Source organism: Talpa europaea (assembly GCF_964194135.1).
Source record: "Talpa europaea genome assembly, chromosome: 4".
NCBI lineage: Eukaryota > Metazoa > Chordata > Mammalia > Eulipotyphla > Talpidae > Talpa > Talpa europaea.
The window spans coordinates 102753030-102780939 of NC_140070.1; the positions used below are offsets into that span (position 1 = coordinate 102753030).

The following is a 27910-nucleotide window of genomic DNA, read 5'->3' on the forward strand; positions in this document are numbered from 1 at the left end:
TTTTCTTACAAAAAAGGAGAAACAATTTCCATATCACACCAACCAGGTGGCTCGACAAGGACCTTTCTAGAGAAGAGATTTTCTTGAAGCCTCCTATTCCGTTCCCTGCCTCCAGTCCCTAGAGCAGAGGCGCCTTTGTTCGTTACGAATTTGGGACCAAAAGAGATGTCAAGGGAAAAAAGAACATTTCTGGCCGTGTTGGTGGCTAAGTGGCTAAGTGTTGAGTAAGGTGCTTAGTGGCGAAAATGTTTAGTTTTATTAAAATAGCTAAGTGGAAAGCATAGTGGGGAGAATACATACTAATTTCTCCGAGGAACCTGAGGTCCTCCCAAGTCATTAAGTGATGCACCCTAGGAGCCCATTTATGTGTGTTTCTGTAAAGGCACACGTGCAATTTCTCAATATCACAGGCAGAGCCGTGCAGTGAAATACTCCTTTATCTAGGCCGGGTGATCTCCGGACTCTGCAGTTCACAAAAGTTCTACTTAGACGAGTGGTTTGCTAGGAACCGCGAATTCTACTGTCAAGGCCCGCGTTAAGCAGACGCCACAGAGCAAGCCGAGGCGCGCGCGCGGGGGGACAGCCCTCGGGCCGAGCCCCAGCCGGCGCGCCAGGTTAGGGCCATCCGCCCTCACCTTCCGCGCGTCACGCACGTCCCACACGACCCGTGCGTCTGGCACGTCCCGCCCACACGCAGGCGCGTCCCGCACGACCCGCTAGCTCCGCCCACACGTCCTACAAGACCCGCCTGCCGCTGCCCTCACGTTTCTCACCGCGGCGCTCGGTGACTTTGAGCTCCTCCGCGTCACCGCCGACGCCAGGGAGCCGTCTGGGCCGACGAAGTAGGCGGCAATGGGGACCCTCCGCCTGCTGGCGGGTGAGACGCGGGTCGTGCCGGGGGAGGGCGGAGAGGTATCTCGGATGCTGGGGTGCCGGGACCCTGCGCTTCCCCTGGCCCCGGGTGAATCGCTTGGCTCACCCAACGCTTCACTCTGGTGCTCAGGATTCTACCCCTTGGTGGTAGTAACCGGAGAGAGCAAGAAGTGAGCGAGCAGCTGACTAGCAGACACGGGCCAGCTGGGAAGGACCATCGCACCTGGCTCACATCCAACTTAAGGTTCCCCTACTCTCCCCCCCCCCCCTTCCACAGCTCCGCCCAGCTCGGTTCTTAATACACTTAGCATCCCCAGAGCTCCCCGTTGCCTGGGTGATGCAGCTTCCCCCTCTTACCTTTGTCATCTGTTATGCTACTACTAGCCCTGAGACACCCTTCTTTCTTCCCCTTCCTCGCGTCATCTCGAGAGTTTATTCCTACTCTCAAGAGAAAATGTAGGGTTTCTTACCAATCCAGTGTCCTACTAGGTAAGGGGTTTAAGGTTTCACCTCAATAGCAGTTGTGTTCTGAAAATAGGGCCTGCATGTAAACAATTCTACAGTTCAGTGTTTTGAGATTCTTGGAGCAAAGTGTTATGTTACCCAGTTGGTTTTCCTAGTAGACATTTGTGTAATGGGTATTTGGAGTCAGCTTACTGGGCCTTCTTTGGTTTTTCTTGGCTCTTTTTTAGTCACCCAGGCAGATCTTCCTTTTTGGTCACCTTTATGAGTCAGAATAAGGTGTAATTGAACTTATGTTCTGTGGTATCACATTAAAAGTTAATTCAGATTTTAAACTGGCTAATGAAATAACGTACAATGCATTGTAAACGAAGTAATTTTTCTTTCAAGCTACCCTTTGCCTGATTTATGTTGTGTTCCCTTGAACAATACACTGGAAAACATCCTATAAACTGGAGAATATTATTTATATCCTTTAAAACAAATATCTCCCCCCACTAAAAGAGATTAACTTCATTGACACTGTTCATCTTTGTTGAGCTAATGTGCCTAAATTTTTTGGTATACATTCCATTAACTGTTAAACAGCTTTTCAATAGGGCAAGTGAGTGAATGATTTGTGCCACAAAAAAACTGAGTGAAGGGGACTTTGACTACATAGGAACTAAGATTGAGTGTGTGCAAGTATTTCATCTCGCCTTAAGAAAGATTACAAAGCCCCTTTGCAGACTTTTGGTGTTTAAGAACTTCACTGTTGGGCATGCAATCACGTTTAAATTCTTTAGCAACCTAAGAACAGGTTCCTTTATTCATAGATAAACTAAGGACTTATATGAGCAACAGTTTTCACATGATCTCTAAATATTTGATCTCTGAATAGTTTGGGTGGGTCAATTTCAAATGATCTGCTCCCTTTAACCTACTTCTGACCATTTTATTGCTAATCACAAACACTATTTTACTTGATTGACCTTTCATAGCAGCCCTCTCAGGTAAGCCTTATCTTCTCTCTATTTTACAAATGACTCATAGGTCAGAGTGTTAAATCACTTGTCCAGGATCACTTTGTCAGAAAATATTACAGTGCCCTCTAATTCTGGAACTTGTTCTCTTGACTTTGTTCAAACTTATTCAGGATACATGTATATATGTATTTTTTGTGGCTAGTTGGAATTCTTTGATGTGAGATGGAAGAGTCATGAAATGCTGATTTACTTGTGAAATAGAAGCACACATTCATACAAATAAATCTCAATTTAACAAACAACTATAACCAAAGGAATGGTTGATCAACTAGAAATGTACCTCTCTCATCCAGAATGTTGTTTGGAATAAGATAATCTGGGTGAGTGAAGTTTCAAATAACCAAACTTAATTCTTTAAGTGACAAAAATTTATTTTTAATTGTTTCTGTTGGAAATCTTTGCTATATATTTCCTTAGCAAACAGAATGTACTTTTATGAACTTGAGCCTTACTGTTTTGAACATGTAGGTCAGAGCTATTAATTTGAAGTTCTTGGATCCAGTCACAGATGAGAGGTTCTGTGAGTGAAATTACATTCAAATAATTAAGGATTATATACCTCTTTTGAGAATGATACCGTATCTTGCCTCCATTACTCAGAGCAGTGTGTGTTCTTTAAGTTAAAAAGCACTGATACAGGTGATTTGGAACTATTGCTCTATACTGCTGTGGGTTCCATGAGAGTAAAGACTGGGTCTGTTTTGTTTTTACTAAACCCCCAACAGATGAATACTATGTCCATCCCATAGTATACAGGCAACAAATGAGGGACACCAAGAAATATCTTGAAGCATGCTGCAGATATAAATAAAGTGAGTTTTCTAAAAGTAGAATAGAATAGATACTATTTTCAGAACATTATCTTTCTATAGAATAATTATTAGTTCAAGGAATGGAACAGCCTTACTAGAATGATTCTTTACACCTTCAAAAAGTTTTATTGCCCTCAACTCCTTTGAATTAACCACCAGACTTTAAAATGAAGTATTGTCCCAACAATGCAGTGGACAGTAAGCAATATCTTTGTCAGTTTAACCCATATACCAGAGCATTAGAATCCAGATATAATTTGAGAAGTCATGTTATCTGTTCCCTTAGTTTTACAAATGAGGAAACGTAGGCCCAAGAAGAAACTAACTTGCCAAGGGTCACAAAGGTTTAAGTCTAAACATAATCACCATTTGTTGACTCCCTTTCTAATTTCCATTACATTCTGCTTCATGTTCTTAACTAACCAATTCTGAATGCCCATTTTTACTGCTTTAGTCTTTGGCTTTGCTTATCAATCTCTCCAGATCAGCATGTTTTTATTAAGTACACAGTGCCCTGTACATTGTAAAATATCTAAAATGAGCTTGCCATGAGCTTCCTAAGGCTAGAGTGCATTGCAGTGACCATACCTATATAATATACCTAAAGAGCTTATACCAAGACAGTATATATTACTAAATTCCAGATTATAGAACAGATTTTCAGTGCTACTCTAGTGCCTGGTAGCCAGACCCTACTGTCTTTGTGCGCATCTCTTCCCAATCTCACAGTCAGTGATATTACAAAGTTAGCTGGAAATTGGTCATGGTGAGGGTTATTGGCTTTTCCTCTGCCAACCACCTCCCAAGAGGCAGCATACCTCTGGCTTTAAGAATTCAGAGAAAGGAAAAGTAATGGGGGTTAGAGTTATCTACTGAAGGCTCCACTGAAAAGGATGGAATGGGCAAGTGAAATGAACAAAGGGAGGGGAAATTATGAGCCTGGGAGAGTATCCAGGGAGAAAAGAAAAGGATTATCTTAAATTTTGTCCAGGAGGTATAGGAGATAAGTTATGGCCTTTTGAGGATTTTGAACCATATGAATTTGGACAAAAAAGAAGCCTTCAAGCAGATATTATTAAAGAGATATTTTTGAAAGATTAACATTGCCACTGTATATAACACAAATAGCAGCTCCTTGTGAAGATATTACAGTAATCCATGTGTGAGATGATGATGATGGAAATAACAAAGGAATACATACATAGGAAGTGTTTTGAAGAAATTACTAGTATGACTTTCAGGCAGTAATTTAAGGAAGGACTTTAAAGACTGATTTTATTTATTTATTTTTTTTGTAGAGGAGTATTGCCCCACTGTCAGAAGTAAGAAAGTTGGGGATATGCTGGTTTGGCAGAGAGGAGGGTGCAAATTGAGTTATAGGTGAGAATGGAATCTCTCAGTGAAAGGCCTGAGGACGAAAGAGTAAAATTAGGAAATATATGGGAACCATCAGTGTGGAGCTAATTATTAAACCAGAATGGAGGAGTCCTCTCTGAGAGTCATATAAAACTACTACTAAACTTGGTAAAACTAAACTTGGAAGGCTAACATAGTGTGAGAACTAGAAAGTAGCAAAGAGGACATTAAAAAAGGTAGATCATAGAGGTCAGAGGTGAAGGGAGAGAGTGTAGAGCTATAATGAAAGGAGGGTCTGTGTCTTTGTAGAAGGATGAGACTCAATTTAGTCAAATGAACGAATGATGAGAATTTTAAAAATATATTCATAAGATTAGAGGTCACTCAAGTTGTTAGAGCAATTTTTATAAAATGAGTGGGGGAAGAAACATTGTAGTAAAACTCATGGGTGGGGAGGTGAAGGTAGCAGATACATACCCCTTATTCAGTCATCTGATCTAAGACCGAAAAAGAGATTAGTATTTTATTTATAGGAGCTGTTAAGAACAAGTGAATATTTTGTTCATGATAATAAATCCTCAACCCCAGCGTGATATAACGAGACTGGTAGATATGTAAATCAATTCAGCCTTTTAGAAAGCAGTTTGTTATATATGTTAAGAATCTAAAAGTGTTCAGAACCTTTAACCCTCATATCTTTTATTCCTTCACTACCAGGATTTTGTATTAGAAAATAATCAGAAATGTATAAAAATTTATGTTCTTTGAAACATTACTTATAATTTTGAAAAATGGGAAACAAATCCAGCCATAAGGAATGATTAAGTTCAGGTTATATTCATACGTTGAATTTTATACACTTATCAAAAGTGTTTTTTAGTTAATATGTTAGAAATGTGTTTATGAAATCAGCAAGATCTAGTATTATTTAATTATGAAAAGTATATATCTTGTATATAAGCATAAGACAAGTCTGAGAAGAAAAACCCTAAGTTGTTATACCGGATGGTATGATTATGGGTGCTGTTATTTTTCTTCATATGTTTATATAACTTCCAAATTACCTATAGTGAGCAAATATCACTTAAAAGTGATATTTGAGGAAACAAACTTTGGGCAGGGAAAAGGGGATAGAAAGTAGAATCTAGTGGTTTTGAGACAAGTTGGGTACAGCATTCTTAGTGAGAGGGTAACAGATGGAAGGGTTCACTAATTCAGAGCGAAGGAAGGACTGGGTTATTTGGAGCCTGCAGAAAAGGATGAGAAAGCAGATGGAGAGATAGGGAATCTGTCTCTGTCACTAAGCAGGTTAATGTCAACAGCTAAGCTGAGAGAGTTTCAAACAACCACTGGTTAGGGTGGGCTGGATGTTAATGGGAGGAAAAAATCACCAAGAAGTGACCCCATCTCACTGAACTTTGGCCACCAGATACACAGAATTGCAACTTTTTCCCCAGAGTTCTCCCCACACACATGAATACCCCACAGCTTAAAAACTGGCTAGTTTTCAAAGGTCTATTTATAAATCTGTTTTGTTTTTTTTTTAACTCAACTTTTTTTCCCATAGAAACATTACAAATGATGATTAGGGTTCTAGCCAAACCGAGGGAAACTCATATTGTTAATCTGTCTTCACATTTTTCTCCTTTAGTATTTCTTGCCTCTGTTAGGGCCTCTCCTTTAGGACCATAGCTATTCCATTTGCCTTTACACACCCACTTATGCTACAGTGTTGTGAAAGTATCCAAAAGGGAGTGTCCATATTCATGTTTTCCACACCTCCTTTTACCCAACTTTTGTACCCCAGGCCTTTCCTATAGTCTTCACACCATTGTTAATGTTCCTGTTCAGAACTGTTCCTGCCTGCTTCCCAAAGCCTTTGTGGGGTGCGGCATGGATAGAATTCCCAGAGCCTGAGTGAGTTAGGCCAGTATCATCACTTAAATTCTGAGCACAGAACATCAGCATGGAGCTTATTTACAAGGAAAGGTTAAGACTTGTGAGCATTGGTAGTGTGACAAGCAGATCCAGAAATCTGTTACATACAAGTACCTGGCAAATCAGCATTTGAAGCCAGAAAAAATCATCCCTTGTCAGAATAGTTACAGAGAAATCAAGCTGGTCAGGTCCTATCATTGAAAAAGCTCAAAGCAAGTTAATGTTTCATGTTGGTTCATTTGTTTGGCGTGTTTAGCCCTTAGGGCAGCCCAGCTTGCTTCTAATATACAAACTAAATCATGGTTCTGATGTTTGACATGAGCTCTGGATAGGAATAAAAGTCCCAAGTTCTCTGATTGACGTAATTACCATAACAATCATTTTTTTCCTACTAGCTCTACTGAACAACTACATTTAATATGCAATTTTATCATAATTATAAAACATTGATTAGATAGTATGTGTGTGAACTTTGCTCTCCTTGGGATAAACATATATTGAGCTTTTTCCTCTTAAGGCTTAGCAATGACTGATTCATAAAACAAACTTTCAAAGTTCCTTCCTGAACTTACAGCAAACAGTTTACGACTAGCAGTATCATACTTCAGTGCTAAAAGAATTAAATAGGCTTTGGTAGACTAGCATGAGAACTGCCTAAATATTTAAATTTAAAAATCTTTCTATGGGTGGGGCCTCCCTGGTGGCGCAGGCAGATGAGCACCGCACTGTGAAGCTGTCCACAGCCTCTGCGGCACGGGTTAGATCCTGGCCGGCTAGCGAGAATCCCACATGGCGCAGCATACCTCTCCTGTCTCGCCTGCTGCTCCCCTCAGCAGTGTATTTCTTCAGTCTGCCTGTTCTGTTCCCCGCTCTGTCTCTGATGAATCCTCTCACCCTCCTGCGCATCTGGCCTATACCCCGGTTCTTGTATAAAAATAAATAAATCTTACAAAAAATAAAATAAAAAAATAAAAATGTTTCCATGGGACATGAAAAAGGAACATTGCTGCCCCAGAAATAAGTTTCCTCCCCCAGCCAAGGTCATGGTAGAGATAGGCCTCCTGGAACACTAGAAAAAGAGAATGAAGTGGTTGGGCAAGCAGTCTCACAACCTTTCAGTAGGATCAGCCTTGACTGTGGCCATTAAGTGTGAGATAATGAGACAGTGGCTGTGTTTAACCATGAAGGGCAGCCAACTGCTGTGGAGGAGGGATGTGAAATGAAGCGAAATCTTTTTTCCACGGGTAAGAAAACAGTGGAAAAATTCATACTGCTTGTCATCGAGTACTGAGTAGTCTAGTTGAGACTGCAAGTTCCAGAAATCCAAAAGGTAGCCATATTTTAATATATTTTTCAGGGATTCTAAGCTTTCAGTGTGACGAGTCACTTATTAATATGCAGAAGTTAGACATAAATTCATATTTCTTTTTGGTAAATTAGCTGAGAAGAGAGGTTTTAAACCAAGCCAGAGACATAGGTATTAAGCTCGTAGGTATGCCCTGGTCATTCCCATATCCTGTGTTCCATAGGCCCCCCGGCTGGTTGTGTTGAAGAGCGGCAGTTCTCAAGCATGGGAACACATTAGAATCACTAAGAGAATCTTTATTTTTTTTAATTTATTTTTAAATTTATTTATTTATGCATACAAGAGCTGAGGTACAGGCCAGAGATGCTGGGGGTGAGAGGTTTCACCAGAGACAGAGTGGGAAACAGAACAGGCAGATTGAGGGGAGCAGCAGGCGAGTCAAGAGAGGTCTGCTGCGTCATGTGGGTTGCTCACTGGCCTGCCAGAGATCGAACTCGTGCTACAGAGGCTGAGGATTGCTTCATAGTGCAGTCCTTAACCCCTTGCACCACCAGGGAGACCCGATAAGAGAATCTTTAAAAAGATTTCTGCTCCCAGAAATGGGGTTTCATTGATCTGGGATGACCCTGTGCATTGAGGTGGTTTTTTTAAAGGTACTCTGGTGATTCCAATATGCAAAGTTTGAAATTTACTTTTATTTTAATGGCAGTGTTTCCACACTTTAGTGTCTGTAAACATCACTTGAAGGTCTTGTAAAATTATTTTTCTAGGCCCCATCCCAGGAGCTCCTGAAGGTTTGGGGTGGGAGTCTGAGAATTTGTATTTTTATGAAGCTTCCAGCCAAGGTTGAATAGCTTTGTTCTAGATTTTAGAGTATGTGATATTGGTTTCCAAAGATTAGTCATGTCCCAGATCATATCACTGTTGGTTATATCTACAAGAGTATTGAAAGTTTCTGAGAAAAAGGTATCCCCACTTCTCTGCACTGTCCATCTTGGAGTTGGAAAGGATTTTTACCGAAAGGTACAACAGGGCAGAAGCCAGCACTTAAAGCAATTTCATCTCAACCTGCTACAGCTAACAGTAACACCCCCTAAGGCACTGGTTTTCAAATGATGAGCTTCCCAGACCAACAGTGCCGCATCACCTGGAAAATTGTTAGAATTATAAATTTTTAGGCTCCATCTATACATTCTAAGTTAGAAACTCTGGAAATGTGGTTCTGTGATCTGTGTTTCAAGTCTTTTGGGTGTTCTAATGCACACTATGATTTGAGAACCTCTACTCTGAAGATTAGGCAGTCATTTACCAGTAAGAGCGTTAGAGAAGCTGTGAAGCCTCATCTTGACTTCCTGCTGGGCCCTGGAGATGTAGAACTGGTCAGTCCAGCCACGGAAAGGCTACAAGTGCAGCCAGAGGGTTAAAGGGCTGTTTTTCTTTTGGTTTCTATGTTTATTTTCAATTGTAATCCACTAGAAGATGGAAAATTTGAGACTTGGATGTTTGGGACAATATATTCTATTTCTTTGAGATAGAAGAAGATCTTGATGATATTAAAACTTTTATACTTTATATTTTTTTTGTAATTATAAAATACCAACCAAGATCATCTCAAGTACTTCATCCTTTTTAGTAATGTTGGCCTTTTTAAATTATTTCACAGATTGGTCTGTTATTTCTCATGTGTATAATATGATCATACTTGTGGCTGACTTAATCAGCATTCATTCTTTAGGGAAGTAAAAATTATTGGCATCCAGTATGAAGTTGTATTAAGAAAAAGCAGGAGGATTTATGTAATCCTTTCATTCCTTCAAGTCCCTGTTGGCCACCTCCCTCCCCCAACCAAGTATATCTGTTACTTCAAATTCTTTTTCTCTTCCCATTAGTTACTTCATCCTGGCCACATTGGCCTCCTTTTTGTGGTCCCAAGAACCTCTTTAGGGCCTTTGTATTTACTATTGTTTCCATTTGAAATAGACTTCACCAAGTATCTGAATGGTTAGCTGTTACTTGCTTTTAAAGTGTTATTCTCAAAGAGAAGTTCCCCTGTCTCATCTAAAATTTCACACACACACACACACACACACACACACACACACACACACACACTCTCACTCTCTCTACCCCCCATTCTAAGCACACAAATACTTCTTGTTTCCATCAGTTGTTTCTCCTCTCTCTGGCTCTGTGTATTACCCAAACTGAACTGAGAGGCAGTTTGTCTTATAGTCTACACTCTCTGTTCTGATCTAGTCTCTGACCTAATCTCTTTCTAGTTAAGAGGAATGGGAAAGAACAGTTACACCTAAGGAGATAATTTTTGTTTTTCTGTTACCTGTTTAGAGAACAGAACCCTTTTAGCTCACTTATGGTTAACCTTGATCCTTTCTGTATCAGTGTCTACCAGAAGGGGATGGGGCAGGATGATGTGAGACAGGGCCTTGTCAGTCACATTAAATCAGTAGTTCTTTGGGGAATATTAAAAAAGACCCTAGAGAAGCATGGTGGTAATAGTGATACAACAGTGTGAATGTACTTAATGCCACAGAACTGTCTACTTAAACATGGTTAGACTGGTAAATTTTGTGATAGTATATTGTACATTTTTAAAAAAAAAAAACCAAAACACAGTTCACAAAATGTAGTTCCAAACCAGCAGTAGCTGTGTCTATAGAAAGTTGGTAGAATTACAAATTTCCAACCTCCATTCCAGAATTATTGGTTCTGAAACTTGGAGGTATGTGTGTCTTTAACAAGCCACCCAGGCAGTGCAGATGCACACTGATGTTTGAGAACCACAGCATTGAATAATTTCATTTTAATCAAGAGCTATAAAAAATTATTGAAAAGAGTTCCATAGAATTCCCTCATGTCCTGGTAACATGTAATTACCTTGGTCAGAAATTCTTACACCTGAAGAGTAAAATTGGAAAGGGCTCAAAAATGCCATGAAGATTAATATTTTCATTAGTGTTTTGTAAAAAAAAAAACCCAAAAAACAGAACTTGTTTTTCAAGCATCTTGCCAAATGCTTTCATGTTTGCTTTTCCATTTTAACTCTCAAATCAGCCCTGGCGAAGAAAAGGAAACCAGCCCATATCTACCTTCCTTCGCGTGTACACTTGCTGCCACTAGGTGGTGCTAACAGTGTGGTGACTCAGACCTTGGCCAAGCTTTCTGGGATCACCAACCTAGAAAACTGAAATAAATGAGACTAATTATGAAAGAAGTCAGATGATAGGTAACCACACATTTTTGTTGGTGTGTCATAATAAGAACCACTGAAAATCCGTTCCCATGTAAAAGCAATAAAGACACTGCCAAAGATGATTAAAATCAGCTTCTTCACAAGTCCAGAAAATAACCAGAGGCTTGTGACCATCTGAAAGAAAAATGCCTGAGTCATGGTAAGAACAGCAAGCCTTGGGGAGTTTGAACTGACTCCCGTCTCCTCAGCTTCACAGTAGCATTGAAATCTTGAGATCACCACAGCTATGAAAACCAGTAGGCTGGCAGGCACTGAAAAGGAAGAATGGATTTGGAGCCCCCCCTTCCAGGGCAAGAGAATTGTTACTGTTTGGGTTTTTGTTGTTGTTTGTTTTTGACCTTACTCAAAATTAATTCAGGGCCTCCCTGGTGGCGCAGCAGGTTGAGCACTGGGCTGTAAAGCTATCTGCAGCCTCTGCTGCACAGGTTCGATTCCTGGCTGGCCTGGGAGATACCCACATGATGCAGCAGGCCTCTCCTGTCCCACCTGCTGCTCCCCTCAGCAGTGCTTTTGGTTCGTCTGCCTGTTCTGATCCTGGCTCTTTCTTTAGTGAATCTTCTCACCCTCCCACGCCTCTGGCCTGTACACCAGCTCTTGTATAAATAAATAAAAAAACTTTAAAACAGTATACCCACACCCTGGATTGTGCCAGCACTCACACAAAGCTCTTTAGTAAAGCTTGGCAACTTATTGATGAAAGACGTTTAAGGAGGTCTCTGTCCAGTTATTAGCTGACCATTAAGCTAACATAGAACATAGACTTGTGTGGCAAGACACAACAAAGAATACAAGGAAATAGAAGTCAGTGGAGTAGAATTAAGAATTAGGAAGTAAACCTTCACATTTATGATCAGTTGATTTTTTTTTTTGTATTTACAAAAACAATTCAAGAGGGGAGAGAATGGTCTTTTCAACAAATGATGCTGGAAAAGTTAGCATCTACATGCAGAAGAGTGAAATTGGATATCATTCTTATAATACAATTAACTCAAAATGGATTACATTCCTAATTGTAAAGCTAAAACTATAACATTCTTAGATGGTAACATAGGCGTTAACCCCTTGTGACCTGTACATAACACTAAAAGCTCAAGCAACAATAGAAAATATGGTTAAGTTAGACTTCATCAGATAAAAATTTCTGTAGTTAAAACATGGGCTATCCTTTTCCGGTGGCGGCGCCGCGCGGTGAGGAGCTCGCGTCTGGGTCCGCAGCCATGCCGTCCAAGGGCCCCCTGCAGTCCGTGCAGGTCTTCGGACGCAAGAAGACGGCCACCGCCGTGGCGCACTGCAAACGGGGCAACGGCCTCATCAAGGTGAACGGGCGGCCCTTGGAGATGATCGAGCCGCGCACGCTGCAGTACAAGCTGCTGGAGCCCGTTCTGCTTCTGGGCAAGGAGCGATTTGCTGGCGTGGATATCCGTGTCCGTGTGAAGGGTGGTGGTCATGTGGCCCAGATTTACGCCATCCGCCAGTCTATCTCCAAAGCCCTGGTAGCCTATTACCAGAAATATGTAGATGAGGCCTCTAAGAAGGAGATCAAAGATATCCTCATCCAGTATGACCGGACCCTGCTGGTGGCTGATCCCCGTCGCTGTGAATCCAAGAAGTTCGGAGGCCCTGGAGCCCGTGCTCGCTACCAGAAATCCTACCGATAAACCCATTGTGAGGCTTGGGGTTCATCTTTATAATAAACAATGGTTGTTGGATTTAAAAAAAAAAAAAAATGGGCTATCTAGGCAATGGAATAAAATTTGTGCAAAAAAAATTATTAAAAAATCTACTGATAAATGCTACAACATGGATGAAACCTGAAAACTTGTTAAGGGAAAGAGGCCACTCACAGGAGTTGAAGACAGTATGCTGTGGGAAAGAAACAAGCCACAAAAGGCCACATATTATGTCATATAAAACATCTAGAATATACAAATCCATAGAGACAGAAAGTAGATAAATAGTGTCTTAGGGTAGGGTGAAGGAAGTAGTTAGTATGGAGTGACTGCTAATGGATTTGGGATTTCTTTTTGGGAGGATGAAAATCCTCTGAACTTAGACAGCAATCAGTATACAACTTTGTCAATATAATAAAAACCACTGAATTGTGGTTTAAAGCTTTAAAAGGATGAATTTTAGGATTATGGTATTATGTATCAATAAAAGTCTTATTTTTAAATCTTGATGGAAATATAGGGGTGGGTTTTTGTGTGTGTGTTGTTTGTTTCTTGCCTCCCCTTATTCCAAATTGAAGTTAAAAAGACCAAACATGAGTTTGGAACATCAAAGATACTGACTATTAGCTGCCTAACAAATAGATTTAGAAACTATTGAACTCTGAGCTTTTAACCACAATGCTGCGGGGGCATGCTCTTTGCATTAAGGTAATTCTCAGGCATTCCTTTTTTGTTACTCAGGGCATAGTGAATTGCCAGCATCCTCACCAGGTTTAGTATTGGTGCCTTTCCCTGTTGCTTTTCTGATCCATTCTATTTCACAGTACTCCCTTTCTTCTGTTCCTTAGCATCCTACCTCTCTTTTGTGGTCTTCTGACTCTGAAATCTTATTTCATCCCTGCTCTCTCAGACCATAACCCTCCCCCACATACTCAAGTTTACCCTCTTTTCTGTCACCCACATCAGAATTATTTCTGGCTGTATCTGCTTTGAATTATTATCAACTGATGGAAATTTTTCATGCTAAGGCTAAAGACAAAGACTACTAACAGAAACTAAGTCCTTCAGCATACATTTGTTTTAAGATGGAAACTGGGCTTTTTATACTCCTGTCATCTGTGCTGTATATTGTATATATGGATGTTGAAGTATTCATGTATGGTATATATAATGTGTATGCAGGTGTTGAAATATTAAACTGTATAACTGAAACTTAAGCAACGTCACAAACCAGTGTTACCTTGAAAAGGGTTTTAAGAGGCAAGACAGGAAAAAAAAACCCAGCAGGTCTATTTCTATTCCCTCAAAAGGCCTGGAAACAATGAAAAAAATTCACGTTGCCTCCCTGGGGCATGTCTAAAAACATTTAAAGGAATCAGAGCACCTTGGAGAAATGTCTAATTCCAAATAGAAGGCCAGGAAACTTACCAAAAGGAGTCTAGAACATTTTGTTAGAAAGTGAGAAGACTGTAATGACACGTGTTGAACTCAGGAGCCAAATTAAAAGGGTTCCCAGTGACTAAATGTGATAACATTTAAGCATCAAAAAGAAAATGTATTGAAATGGACTGGAGCACATTACATGTAAGGGTCCCTTGTGCTACTTTTAAACAAAAGGTCTCTTGCGGAGGTTTCATGGAAACAAATTTATTAATTTGAAAACTGCCACATACAGGGAAAGAATCAAGCATTTATTCTGCATTTCCTATATGACTTTTATCTTGGCATAATCAAATAGTTAATGTGGAAAAAAATACGACCATTTTTTAACCTTTAATGAAAAAATAGCTCTAATTAACAATGACTAGTGTGTGCTAAAACATCACACGAAAAAGTACATGGGGAACTTTTAAGAGATGAGTCAGCCTAAGAGCATTTACTGATCAGTTGTACTATCACAAGAAAACAAAATGGATGTACGCCTTGTGGTGTGAAGCACTGGGAAGCACACAGTCCCACCTGTGACATTGCTAAAAATTCTAACTTGAATATGATCAAACCTCAAAAATCTGATTACAAAAATTAGGGGAGTTAGAAAAATATGTTAACACTATGGGAGGCATTTAGCAAAATCTGGAATGAGGGAAATTCTAAAAAACTAATAACTTTGCTTCCAGTAATAAATGACAAGAAAAAAAGGGGAGATTTAAACAGGACACATCAACCATATTCAATATATGTACTTTTTTAGAATAAACCAGCTGTAAAAATAAAATTATGCAACCCTTCAGGAAATTGAGTTATAAATATTTGATCACAGAATGTTGATATCAAGGACAATTTTTTTAGTTGTATTAATGGTATTCTTATTATGATTTTGAAAAGTTATTTTGAGATGCGTACTAAATACATATTTATGAATGAAGTGATAAAATGTTTTCAGTTTGCTTTAAAATAAACCAGTTAGTGTCTAGAGAGTTAATGGTGTTCAGAGGAAACAATATTTATTGACCATGTATTGTTGAAACTGGGTAGTGAAATCCATGGAGTTTTGTGTTTGTTTTTTTTGGGGGGGGGCGGGGGGACCCTCACTGGTGGCGGGGGTATGAACCGGCGCTGCAGAGGCTGTGGGCAGCCTCGCAGGCCGGCACTCAACCGCTGCGCCACCAGGGGAGGCCCTCCATGGAGATTTGTAATGTACTCATATACACTTTTACATATATAGTTCTATGTATTTATATAATTTTAAAATTATACAATTCATGACTAAATTATACAATTCATGACCAAAATTATACAATTCATGACTATAATTTTAAAATTATACAATTCATCTATGGTTGATTTCTAATTAGAGAATTATGGCTTGGAAAGAATGAGGCTTTCTAGAGCCTCTTGCTGGCCATGGCAGCCCCCTTAACCAGTGTTTACTAGAATAGTGTTAGCAGCTTGGCCTCTTGGTTTATCACTTCTGTCTGCTTACTTAGACAGATGGGTCCCCGATACAGAATATTTCCACCAAAACCATTTTTGTAATGAAAAGGCATACACGAGAAGTAATTTTATAAAACTTATTCTATTGATAAACTGTTTATGTTCTAAAAGCAGCAGCAAGTGTAGCACCTTAAAATAGTTTATGTATTTTCCATACAGAGTGTGTATTTTTAAATGCGTTAACTTTTATGAAATGTATACCTTGCAAGTTATTTCTCATTTTAGGACATTAGGTTTTATTTCTCTGAAACATTTTTCTTTCTTTTCTAGGAAGTTGTTTTAGGTTATGTGAAAGAGATGCCTCCTCATCGCTGAGGCTTACCAGAAACTCTTACTTGAAGAGAATAAGTGGATTTTGTACCAAACCACAGGGAAGTCCAAAAGCTCCATCCCGTAAGTTTTCATTTGTTTTTCTATTTTTGGTTTAGGCAGCTCCCAAAGATTAACTTGAAACCAAAAGAACCTAAAAGAAGTGATCGTACCCTATCTTGTCATCCAGGCCTCCCAATTGTGCCTGTGATTTCCTCATTTGTCATTTTTATTTCTTGATTGAAGGTTTTAGATTGGAATATTATATAGCAGAATAGATGCACCAAAGAAAGGTCTAGAAATTATCTTTTAAGACTCATCTTAGGGGGCCTCTCTGGTGGTGCAAGAGGTTAAGTCCAGCACTATGAAGCCATCAGCAGCCACTGCAGCATAAGTTCAATCCCTAGCCAGGGAGCTAACCCACATAGCACAGCAGACCTCTCCTGTCTCATCCACTGCTCAGCAGTGTATTTTAGTAGATTTTAGTGTATTTAGTAACTGGCCTCTACCCCAGCTCTTGTATGCATAAATAAAATAAATCTTAAAAGAAAAAAGACTCACCTCAGAAATGAACCAAATTAAGAAATTATGTTTTGGGTAAAATATAACCAGGGCTAAGCTCTGACTTGAGCATTTACATCAGCTATGTTTAGCCCTATCTACAAGTGAAATTTTTGTCACTAAGGGAATTGACTATTGGAAGAAGGGACATAATCTATAAATTGTAGGGTCCCAGGACCTGTTTGCTCATTGCTTCTTCATGGGAATACTCTAGGGGCAGGTAGGTATTGGTGATTGTAGAGGAACTATCCTCAAAGAGTATTTATCAAGAATTTTAAAAATATTTATACCCATGGACTTGGTATTTCACTTCTGGGATTTGTCCTAACTGTCCCTAGATGTAGAAAAACTTTGAATATAAAGATTTTCCTATATATAAATAGGAAAATGAGAAATATTAAATGTCATATTATCCAAGAATAATTAATTATGTGGATGAATTTATGCAGCTGTTAGAAGTGGTACTTGGAAATACCATATACCAGGATAAAAAAAAGTTTATTTTTATGTTAGAACAAAGCAGGATGCAAAACTTTTTGTGTAAGCACAAGCATGAGACACATGTAAATTGCACATGCATATAGACTTATGGGGATAAAAATTAGTAAACACACCAACATAAAATGATTATGCTATGACAAGAGAATTAGGGGTGGTTTTATCTTTCTTTTTTCACATCCATATTTTATGAATTGTCTTCAGTGCATATTTAGTACTTAAAATGAAATGAAAAAACCTATGGAGAGAATTGCTCCTAGTTCTCAAAGGGTTAAAAGATAAAACTACAGCAATGCTGTATCTATACCACTAAACATTTTTTCTCATCTTTAGTTCTTTGTGAGTGTATTTCCAAGTGACTCTCCTGTTCCTTTAGCTGTAGCATAAGCAAAGATGTAGCGGTGGGAAGGCGGAAATGAATGTGACAGAGTTAACAGTCAAGGGGATGGTCTCATCGCAAGAGAGATGCATACAGGACATGAAAGTTGGATGACATTGTCCATTCTGTGAGATGATGTTCTGTGACTCCCAAATTCTCCTCCTTATCTTCAACTTCCTCTTTCTGCGAACAACTCTGACAGTATGTGTTTCTGTATCTCTCTTGTTCTTCTGTCTGTCTGATCACTCCACTTGCCTCTGCTGCCTCTTTCTCCCCTGCCTCCTTCCCTCCCATCTCCATTTTTGGGCGATGCCTTTGACCTTCAGCCTTTCTTTATCACCCTTGCTGACTCTCCCTTTGCATAAATGGATATCTCTACTCCTGATTTATTAGTGAAATCAAATGAAACTGACTCAGAAGACATAAATTTAGACCCAGTAAATCTAAAATGGCATTCATGCTTTTTCTTTCCTAACTGGCTCTTTCACATTTTCCTTATTTTGATTAACAGTACCGCTTTTGTCTTAGTCATCTTAGTCAGCTTAGTTTGAGGTTCTTCATGATCTGTCTTTAAATTAATTTAATCTTCTCCAAATTCTTTCAGTTATCCTCAGATTGGTTCTTTTGTCTCTTTTCACTGTTTCACTTTATTTCAGAGCATATCACCTCACCCTATATCCCAATCGCTTGTTTGGATTTGTTGCCCACACTATCCTTTCCTTCTGTTCTCTCTTCCAGCCAGTGTGCACTTTGATTTTCCTAAAACATGAACTTCTTACATGCTTCTAAGTTCCCAAATCAAAGGGAACTTGTGTGACAGTCAATGTCTTCTATAATCAATTAAGCTCCTGACTGTTCATTCTTATTTCATCCTTAACCTTCAAAGACTTGCTTACCGTGTTCTTTCAGTTTTCAATGGCTAGGAGTTTTGCTGGGAAGTAATGCTTTTTTTTTTTTTAATGGGTTAATGCTTTAAGACTGACCTTTTTTTTAATTTTATTTATTTGTTTGTTTGTTTGTTTGTTTGTTTATACATGCACTGAGTACAGTCAGAAGCGCGGGAGGGTGAGAGAATCCAGAGCCAGAGCAGGGAGCAGAACAGGCAGAAGGACCGAAATACACTGCTGAGGGGAGCAGCGGGCGGCAGGAGAGGTCTGCGCGCCATGTGCGACCCTCGCCCGGCAACCGGGTATCGAACCAGCGCTGCAGAGGCTGCGGGCAGATTCACAGCCCAGCACTCAACCGCTGCGCCACCAGGGGAAGCCCAGGAAGTAATGCTTTTACCTTGGTGTTCACAGAATTTTAGGATCTTATTTAGGATTGGAGCCATCCATAGAAATTCCATCCAAATAAAGCTCTAATTAGCTCGTGGTTTCTTCATGTTTCTACTTAGTGGACAGCTAGAAAGCACAATGGAATTTTTCTGTTGCAAAATTTGAGAATCACAATCTGTAAGTAAGATCTTGTTTTGTTTTCCTCCTAGACACTTACAGCCACAGAGTGCCATTACACAAACCCACGGATTGGGAGAGGAAGATCCTAATATGGTCAGGTCGCTTCAAAAAGGAAGATGAAATACCAGAGACAATCTCGTGAGTGCAATTTAGGGTTGTAAGCAGCTCTTATATTTTTCACTGATCTGTTTTAAAGGAAAAACAATTCCTCTGAGTCTGATTATCTAAAATCTTTCAACCAGATTTTAAGTTTTCACTGTGACAGGTGTTTCCTCTTTGGCAAGTACCTGGAATAACAACAGTGCTGACAGATCTGTCTCTTCTCATTAATGTGGGAAGTGGATCCTGTCTCCCCTATAGGGCATCATCCTGTGGAGAGACAGGGACTTGGGACAAAGCTCCTGGACATTTCCTTTTTAGCATGAAACTATTCCTGGAACTTCTAGCTTCTGGTTTCAAATCATGATTGAAAAGGATCTGGGTTCATTCAGAATTTCTTTTTCCAGAGAGATCAGTAGTATTGCTTTTCTGCTTTCAACACATCCTTTCTGCTTCTGCCAAAGTAAATAACATGTTATTTTCACTAAAATTATTTCAGTAGGAAAGTACTTGGTCTTTCTTAGCTCAAGTGTACTCTCCTGGGAAATAAGAACACGATGGAAATAACATTGACATGAAGTTCTTGCCGATAAATTTCTTCCTGAATATCCCCAGGAAGATATTCCTGGGCCCTAATAGGTGCTATAAATCCATGGCCCTAATAGGTGCTCAATTAGACTTTGCTGTGGAATACCACCATCAGTCTGCCATGTAGGCAGTTCCAAGATTCCTTCAAGTTCAATGTTCTATCTACTGAGTTACCTGGGAGGCTCGTCTCTGGGCTTAGGTAACTATTTATCCGTATGTTGGTAGTTTTGAAGAGGCACTGCTTAACTTGCCCATTCTGATTATTCCCTGTAAAGTGGAGTGCAACCTCATGATCTTACTAAAATGAATTTTATGTTTTCAGTATCCCCTCAACTTTAAAATATGCTTTTCATGGAAATGCCAACTCACTTAAAATATTGTCCACGTGGATAGTTTATGACTGATGAATTATCAGTTGTCATTTGAGCAATTCACTGTTCTTAGCAGTTGTCCCTGGTTCTTACCACCCTGCAGACCCTGCTTCAGTGCCTGAAGAATTCTGCTCACATTACTAGCTCACTGGGTCCCAGTTCTTATATTACATTGTGTATGCTTTCAGGGTTCTTCTCCAGCGTCCCAGACCTTGTATCTCCTTCTAGGCATTAAAAAAATAACATTTATTCCCCATGATTTTAAAAATGGTATGTGTTAAAAACTAGGGGGAGGAGGTGGTTAAAGAAAGCACTCCAGTTGTGTCATCTAGAGAAAATCACTTCCTGTTGAGGAGGCCAGTACTCTATCCTGTGCCCATTTGAAATCCACATGGCCTGCCTTGAGGCTCTGACACTCAGGTAATAAGAGCCATAACCCACTGTCTCCCTGCATGATCAGCAAGGTGGAGAGGGGCCTTCTCCTTGACTCTTCCTTGTCAGGCTGCTTAGCTTTCATGCAAGAATGATCCAACTCAGCTCTCTGTCAAGGCACCTGGACTGCACTCTGCAGACAGGTTAAAGAGGCACTTGCTCTAGAGCACAGCCTCAAGTTCATTGTCACTTTTAGCAAAATATTAGTTAAAATATAAACTTTAAGAGAACATTGCTTAAAGATCTTTTTTACTGTTACAATATTCTCAAATATATACCTAGTTTAAGTCAGAGAGCAAAAGATGGATATAGAGAGCAAATTGTTTAATTCTCCCCCATGTGTGTTTTCTTTCTTAATTGTACTTTGTGCTGAAACTTAGGAAGTTCATTGAAGTATTCATTGTCAGGATGTTGTTTGACCATTTTATCATGTAACATCTCCTAAGAACCTCAGAGAGAAATGACTCCTAGTTTCTCTTTTAAGCATTGGTTGCTAATGTAAAATTTGAGCATTGGTTGCTAATGTAAAAATTGAGATCTGGGCTTCCCTGGTGGTGCAAGGAGTTAAGATGCAACTTACGAAGCTATCCACAACCACTGCAGCACAAGTTCAATCCCCAGCCAGGGAGCTACCCACATGGTGCAGCAGACCTCTCCTGACTCACCTGCTGCTCCCCTCAGCAGTGTATTTCACTCAGTCTGCCTGTTCTGTTCCCCACTCTGTCTCTGGTGAATCCTCTCACCCTCCGCACCTCTGGCCTGTACCCCAGTTCTTGTATGCATAAATAAATCCTAAAAAAAAATTGAGATCTAAAATCAGGGCCAGCCATGACAAGCATAGATTAACATACATTGTTTTCTTCCCCTTTTTTGTTTCATTCCTGGCCACTTTGTCTTCATACCTTTTTTTTTCCCACTTTAAATCTGTGTTATTTCACTGTTTCATATATAAACATGTAATAAGTTGTGGGTCTACAAGCCCCACTTCCTTTTTTATATTTATAGGCACTGCTGCACTTCTGATTTATGGTACACAGAGCTTTGTATCCTTCTGGAAACATCAGAAAAATAAAAGTTAACTCTCTCTCATGATCTCTTTGTGTCTTTAGGTTTGAGATGCTCGATGCTGCAAAAAATAAGGTCCGGGTGAAGGTCAGCTACATAATGATCGCCTTGACAGTGGCAGGGTGCATCCTGATGGTTATTCAGGGAAAGCAGGTGAGAGTGAACTTTCTATGTAAGGAAGTTAGGGGTTGTTCCTTTTATATATTCTCTGAGAAAAGGAGGCTATTCTTTCTACTTTTTATGAAAGAAACAAAGACAGAGTAGAGACAAATCTAGGGCATAAATTGCACATCCAACTTTTGGCAAGGTGGACAACTAGATTTCATATGAAGTAAAAAAAAAAGTGCTTATTACACATATCATAAATAATGTGAAACAAGTATTAGGACATGGTGTACGTTGTGATAACCCCTTGCATGTCTATAGAGCACTCTCTACATGAGTTTATTTTAACCTAACTCTAACTGCCTTAATCCTGGTGAGTGTTCTTATCACTGTTCTTTACTTGAAGCTCAGCCCAGCTGGGCTGTGTCTAAGGATCATCACTCCTAAGTGTCATATTGGAATTTAAGTCTAAAACTCTAACAAAGGTCATATTAACAGCTGTCACTGATGGAATACTCACTCTACTGTAGGAAGTTTACAGTTATCTCATATTAACCTCACCAGAACACTGCAAGATAGGTAGTGCTATGAGGACCTCATTTATAGATGAGGTAACTATGGCTTTGAAAGCTTCAGTAAGTTGTCCATGGTCTCACATCTTCCTAATGCTAGAGCCACAGTTGAACCTAGCCCCGTCTAGTGAAGGTGACAGTAAATAGTTCCCATTTATTGAGTACTTTATTATATAGGTAAAAATTTAGAGCCAAGTTTGTAAGTTACTAAACTTGATAAAATACTGTCATATGATTGAGATAGTTATTTTTTTATGAAGCAGCACTGGTCACATCCTTGTTTTAATCCATTTCTGATACTGTATATCAGTGTAGAAGGAGATGTCTCACATCTTATATTCAGATATTTAAAAGGTTTTTAAATCTGATCATAGTATCCTTATTCTTATCTGCAGGAGTTCAGGGTAAAAGGAAATGAATTTCTGGCTGCTCAGTTTTGCAGTTAAATGGAAATATTGGCCATTTAGGCTGACCTTGTGGGAACAGAGGGCATGTGTGCAGACCTGGGTGAAATTCTCTTGACAACTCTACTGCTGTCCTACTTCAGTTTCTTTTTCCCACTTTCGCCTCTCCTGTTCTCAGATTGAGTAGAAGCAGCATGTGGACAGGACGTACAAGCTTCTGGAATTCCAAGTTTCATTGTTTTTGTATATTTGATTATACTACTGAGTTTAAGTACTCCAGAAAACAAATTTCTGCCCAAGGATCCCCTTTAGCATCATCCAGAGATATGCATTGTGGATTTTAAAGAGTTCCTCTCCCATTCTAGTGCATAAAATTGAACTATTCATCTTTTATGGAATTATCCATTTCTAAAAAATTAGTAAATACTATTGAATTGGAGAAAATTTTAACAATACAATTTGGAAGAAATTAGCCATTGTATGTTCCATCCTCATCATCAGGTACCATTCTACTCTCCTTCCTCTCTCCATACTCATACCTAATTCTTTACATATGAAATTACAGATATAAGAAAATGCTACCTTATAGGGGCCTACTTTAACTTTACTTGGCATAGTGTGTTTAAGTTTCTCAGAAATGCACCAGGTCACATGGAAGAACAAGGGAAGAGAATGGTTCCTGTTTGCCCTCAAAAGAGGTAGTAGTAGGGTAGATACTGCTAGAAGTCATCTGTAGTATGCTTTGGTAGTTTGGGCTTTCCATAGCTGACTATTTTTGGTAAAAGAGGAAAAAGGAGCTACAGGGGTGTGATAGTACACAATGAGCTGGGGAAGGATAGACGGTAACAAAGAAAAAAAGGACAGAAAGGGAAATAAGGTAGTTGGGAAAAAGGGAAAGCCGGGATAAATTGTAGAAGACTGACAAGCCACAAAGAAGAGAGCTTGAGGTGTGGCATGTCTCCCTTATATTTGAACAGATGGTCTGTTGTGGAGCAGTGAAGCAAGGACTCACAGGCGGGCACCCCCCGCCCCCCGTGTCCAGTGCGTGAGCATCAGAACCGTCCATGCCTTCACTGCGCTAGTTCACCTGCTGCCGTCAGTCCTCCCCAAACTGGCATAATCACCTGTTCAAATTTTTTTCACTGTAGGCTGCAAAAAGACACGAGTCTTTAACAAGCATGAATTTAGAAAAGAAAGCACGTCTGAGAGAGGAAGCAGCTATGAAGGCCAAAACAGAGTAGCGGAGGTATCTGTGTTGGCTGTATTTTGAAATCCAGGATAATGCTGCAGCAAGAATGTGGTGTAAGGATCCATTTCCTAAAAGTATGGTTTGCACAAATTTATACCATTGCCCTATTTTTGCTCTGGAGGTACAAATAAATTTTCTGAAAGAAATGACTTGTCTGTACTTTATGGCTTGATCTAAGTTAAAATGCAACCTCTCAGCTTTTTGGAGAAAATGAATGAAAAATGAGATAGTGTGTTTCAACTTTTTTGTTGTTGTATTTCAATTTTCATATTAACTCTCTTTTTAGAGCCAGGTGCCATATCTTACTTTAAATCCTATTGCCAAAATAACTTTACCTAGATGCCAAAGTGACGTCTAGTTCTGTGTTTCCCTCTTAACATCATTTCTGGGGAAAGTCAGTTGAGTACACAGCTCAGGTGCCCCATGCAGAGCCAACCACCCCCTGTGCAGTGGTGCTTCTCAGCAACCTGGGAAGCATCCGAACCCACTTTGCCCTCTTGGGGGGTGGGGCAGCAGACAAGCTTTTAGGAGAACAGTGTTTGAAAAAGTCTTGCCAGGGTGATGGGTACAGTCTGACCATGCGTTTCTGAGGACTTTGAAATCCCAGCATCACTTACACCTGGTATGTATCTTATTTACACTTTGGGGTGCCAAGTTGTCCAGTGTGAATGCAGGCTTTTAAACATTTATTCTCACATGCTTCATGTGTATTTGTGGATGACAAGTTCTCATAGCCATCCTAACCTGCTAGTTCTCCCCAGAGGGTTATAACACATTAGAAAGTAATAGCTACAGTTGTTTGGGAACTCAGTTTAAGAAAATGGTAAAATGTAATGCATTACTCTATCTATAGTTTTATAATCCATCTGATGGCATTAATATCTGTGTATGTACTTTGAGTAATTTAACCTTAGCTTTTTTTAGATACTACATTCCTTGACTGTTACCACTTGCAAATTTATCAAAAGGAACTGCTTATGTATTATCAGATTTCTTAATTATTTTGGCACACTTATGAATGTTGTATCTTAACTAATACAGTATTTTAAATATGGGTAAATCTTCGTGTATTTCTTTTAAAATAAAGTATTTTCTCTTCATAGAATAGTATTTTCTCTTCTGAAGAAACATTTGTTTTATCTTGGAAATTATAATAAAAATGTTTCATTAAATCAGAGCACACCAATGTTACCATGCAGTATGAGTTTATATAATTTTTCATCTTGTGTCATTCCCCTGTTCTTTAACTATAGTGACTACCTCTGTATGGGTTAAATGGGAATTTCTTGGCCAGAATTTCAGACTTGTCCATAGCCTTATCTAATCACATCTCTCCCAGTGTCCTAACATTAACAACTTAATCATACCCCAGTATTTCTCAGAACTTTCACACAAATCTAATTAGTATTCTTTTAAGATAAAGATACAAAGGAACTACGACAATTTTTCCTGTGTTGCTTTCTGTTAAATTACGCTATTTTTTGCTTAATTTGGAGATATACTTTTGCATGTTTATCATGTTTCCTCAGGTAAAGTTTTCCACTCTGTATTTCCTAGAAGCCCTGTTTGAATAAAGTGAGTATGTGTAAGGCTGTGGTCAGATACATTTTAGTCAATAGTATAGGGTATTGATAACTAAAATTTATTGAAAGCAGGTGGGGAATCAGTGAAGTTGTAGTGCTGGCATCATTCATTATCATTCATCCAACATTACTGGAGTCCCTTCTATGTACAAAAACCAAGAATACAAAGATGAGTAAAACATACTTCTTAACTGCAGACCTGGCATGTATCTTATTTACTGGAAACGTGGCCCATGAAACCAATACACCATCAAGTGGTAAATGATATGTCTTGATCTTTATATATAACAAGTTATGGAAAAAGGAAGTAAACCTAACTTGGCTATCAGCTGTGGTTGAAGTCAGAGAAGCACTGATAGCTCCACAAAATGGTGATTTCTGAGCTAAGTGTGAAACAGAAGTTAGTAGATCTGACAGAAGGGAAGAGAGCAGCTTTAACATTCAGACATTTAGCTTGCCTGAAAATCATGGGGGCACAACCTGACAAGGTAGTAAGAGGGCCTTCAGGAAATGCCGTTTTCAATTTTGATCTTTGTAACAACTTAGTTTTTACTTGGAATGAACCTAAGCAAGACTTATTTCCCAATTTGCACACTTGATTCTATGAGCCATTTTATGTCCAGTTTGTGGGCTAGCACCTAAAGTTGGGGGTGGCAATTAATACACATCTCTAATCTTCCACAATCTCCGGCTTATGCTTTTACTCATCTAAGCTCCCAGACTTTGTATTACAAATTTGTATTACAAAATTCCTTGCTCCCTCTTAAGTTGTCTTGTGAACCTTACTACTAAATATTTCTCAAATATGAAAATCCTCTAGTCTTTGAGCGGAAGTGAATGGAAATACATGGAGATAGACACAAAAGATTCTAACAGACCTCGAGATTAAGTCAGGCACCCTCAGTTCTAGCTCTGCTTTCCAACCATCTTGCTTTGTAAATTTAGAATGTAAGTCTTAATATCTTCTAATCCAAGATGTTAAAAAAAAAAATCCAAAACCATTCCAAATTAGGAGAAACCACCTTTTAAAGTATGCAACTTTGCCAACTTGGCCATACTAATTTGATTTTTAAAGGATTCAGTAATTACTTATCCACAGTTTAATTGTTTTGTCATTTTCTAATGCTGCTGATGCAATGATATTTTCTGTAGGGTGACAAGCTGCTGAGATTACAACATCTGTATGACCTTGTAGTGTCTGTACAATCTCTTTAGTCTGAAGGTTCCAAATGTAAACTAGGTTATCCTCTGAACCAGATACAATCCACTTTCCACCAGTAACTGAGAAATTAGCAAATATACAATATTTCTCATTCTTATGGCCGGTATATGTCTTCAGGCATCTGCCTCTGCTATAATCCCATAGTTTAAGAGTGTTGTCCAAAGTTGCAATGAGGATATACTTACCATTAGGAGAAAATTTTACAAAAGAGATAGGAGGGTTATCATCATCCACAAGTGTTTTTAAACACTGACCTGATGCAGTATCCCAGATTCTACAGACACCATCATAGCTACCTGACACTATCAAGGACCCCTTACAGTTAAAATGAACAGCAGAAACTGGGTCAGAATGAGCAGACAACGTTTTAAGACACATTCCTGTTTTCACTTCCCATATCTTCACACTTTCATCAAAAGATCCTGAAACAATGAGGTTGGATGGTGGATTGAAATTACAGCAGAAGACATAATTATTGTGCCCCTTCAACGTTTTCAAGCATTGTCCAGATCCCACGTCCCAAATCTTCAGAGTCTTATCATCAGAGGCAGAAACAAGAAGACTGGAATCTGATGACCAGGCAACATCTGATATTTCCAGAGTGTGACCATAAAATGTTTTCTCATGTTTTCCATCATAAGCTCCCCAAATTATAATTAATTTATCAGCAGAAGAACTTGCTAGCCATTCTCCATTTGGACTAAATTTAACTGATGATACTGCTTCCGTATGTCCCACTAGAGTAAATTTGAGAGCATAGTTTGTTTTTTCAGACACTTGCTTGATCCGATCGGCTGATGAGAGGACTAAATCTGCTTTGGCATCTCCTGTCCCCTCAGTTGCCATGGCTCTGAAGCTCCAAACCTGGCTGTCTAGGGGTCACGCCCTGAACCAGGCAGACTGGTGTCTTGGCTTTCTGCCCAGCAAAATGAAGATAAAATTAATGCACCCAAAAACACACGGTCTTTTAATAATTATAATTTCTGGATCGTTTTTACGATAATACACTGATTTGGAGTACGTCCTGTCCTGGACCACTTCAGTTTTTCCTCTTCATCCTTTGTAACAAATACATAAGAAATACTATTAAAAGGGTCCTAGGCGTTGCCAGCCAAAAGGTTTTAATGTCGGGTATCTTGCGAATGCATAAAACCTTCCAAAGAGACGCCGAGGGGGCCGAGCTGAGCTCGGTCCAAAGTATTTTTCAGCGCCCCTCCCCCCAGCTCCGAAATGTTTCAGAAGAGTAAGCGACCCTACCAGTCACACAGACTCTAGGTACCTGAGCAGTGCTTTAAACAGAAGATTTCAGAAGCTAAGAAAAAAAACCTACGTAGGCACAGTTATTTGAGGCTCGTGCTGGGGGCTACATTCT

General features: G+C 39.4%; 3 protein-coding genes across 3 annotated transcripts; 2 read left to right on the forward strand and 1 right to left on the reverse strand.

The window, feature by feature from the left end:
• Positions 1 to 12259: 12259 nt before the first annotated feature.
• LOC311169455 (small ribosomal subunit protein uS9) lies at positions 12260 to 12906 on the forward strand. The gene has a single exon (XM_084231420.1). It carries the CDS (start codon positions 12261 to 12263, stop codon positions 12699 to 12701), a length of 441 nt encoding a protein of 146 aa, XP_084087546.1. The 5' UTR covers position 12260; the 3' UTR covers positions 12702 to 12906.
• Positions 12907 to 15557: 2651 nt separating this feature from the next.
• Positions 15558 to 23725, forward strand: FAM162A (family with sequence similarity 162 member A; the record flags this gene model as incomplete). The annotated part of the gene is made up of 5 exons (XM_084232680.1): positions 15558 to 15576; positions 15918 to 16040; positions 18878 to 18986; positions 21448 to 21556; positions 23633 to 23725. The coding sequence occupies 5 exons, from the start codon at positions 15558 to 15560 to the stop codon at positions 23723 to 23725; spliced, it is 453 nt and encodes a 150-aa protein (XP_084088806.1).
• Positions 23726 to 26394: 2669 nt separating this feature from the next.
• On the reverse strand, positions 26395 to 27393 carry WDR5B (WD repeat domain 5B; the record flags this gene model as incomplete). The annotated part of the gene is made up of 1 exon (XM_084232499.1): positions 26395 to 27393. The coding sequence occupies exon 1, from the start codon at positions 27382 to 27384 to the stop codon at positions 26395 to 26397; it is 990 nt and encodes a 329-aa protein (XP_084088625.1). The 5' UTR covers positions 27385 to 27393.
• Positions 27394 to 27910: the final 517 nt, after the last annotated feature.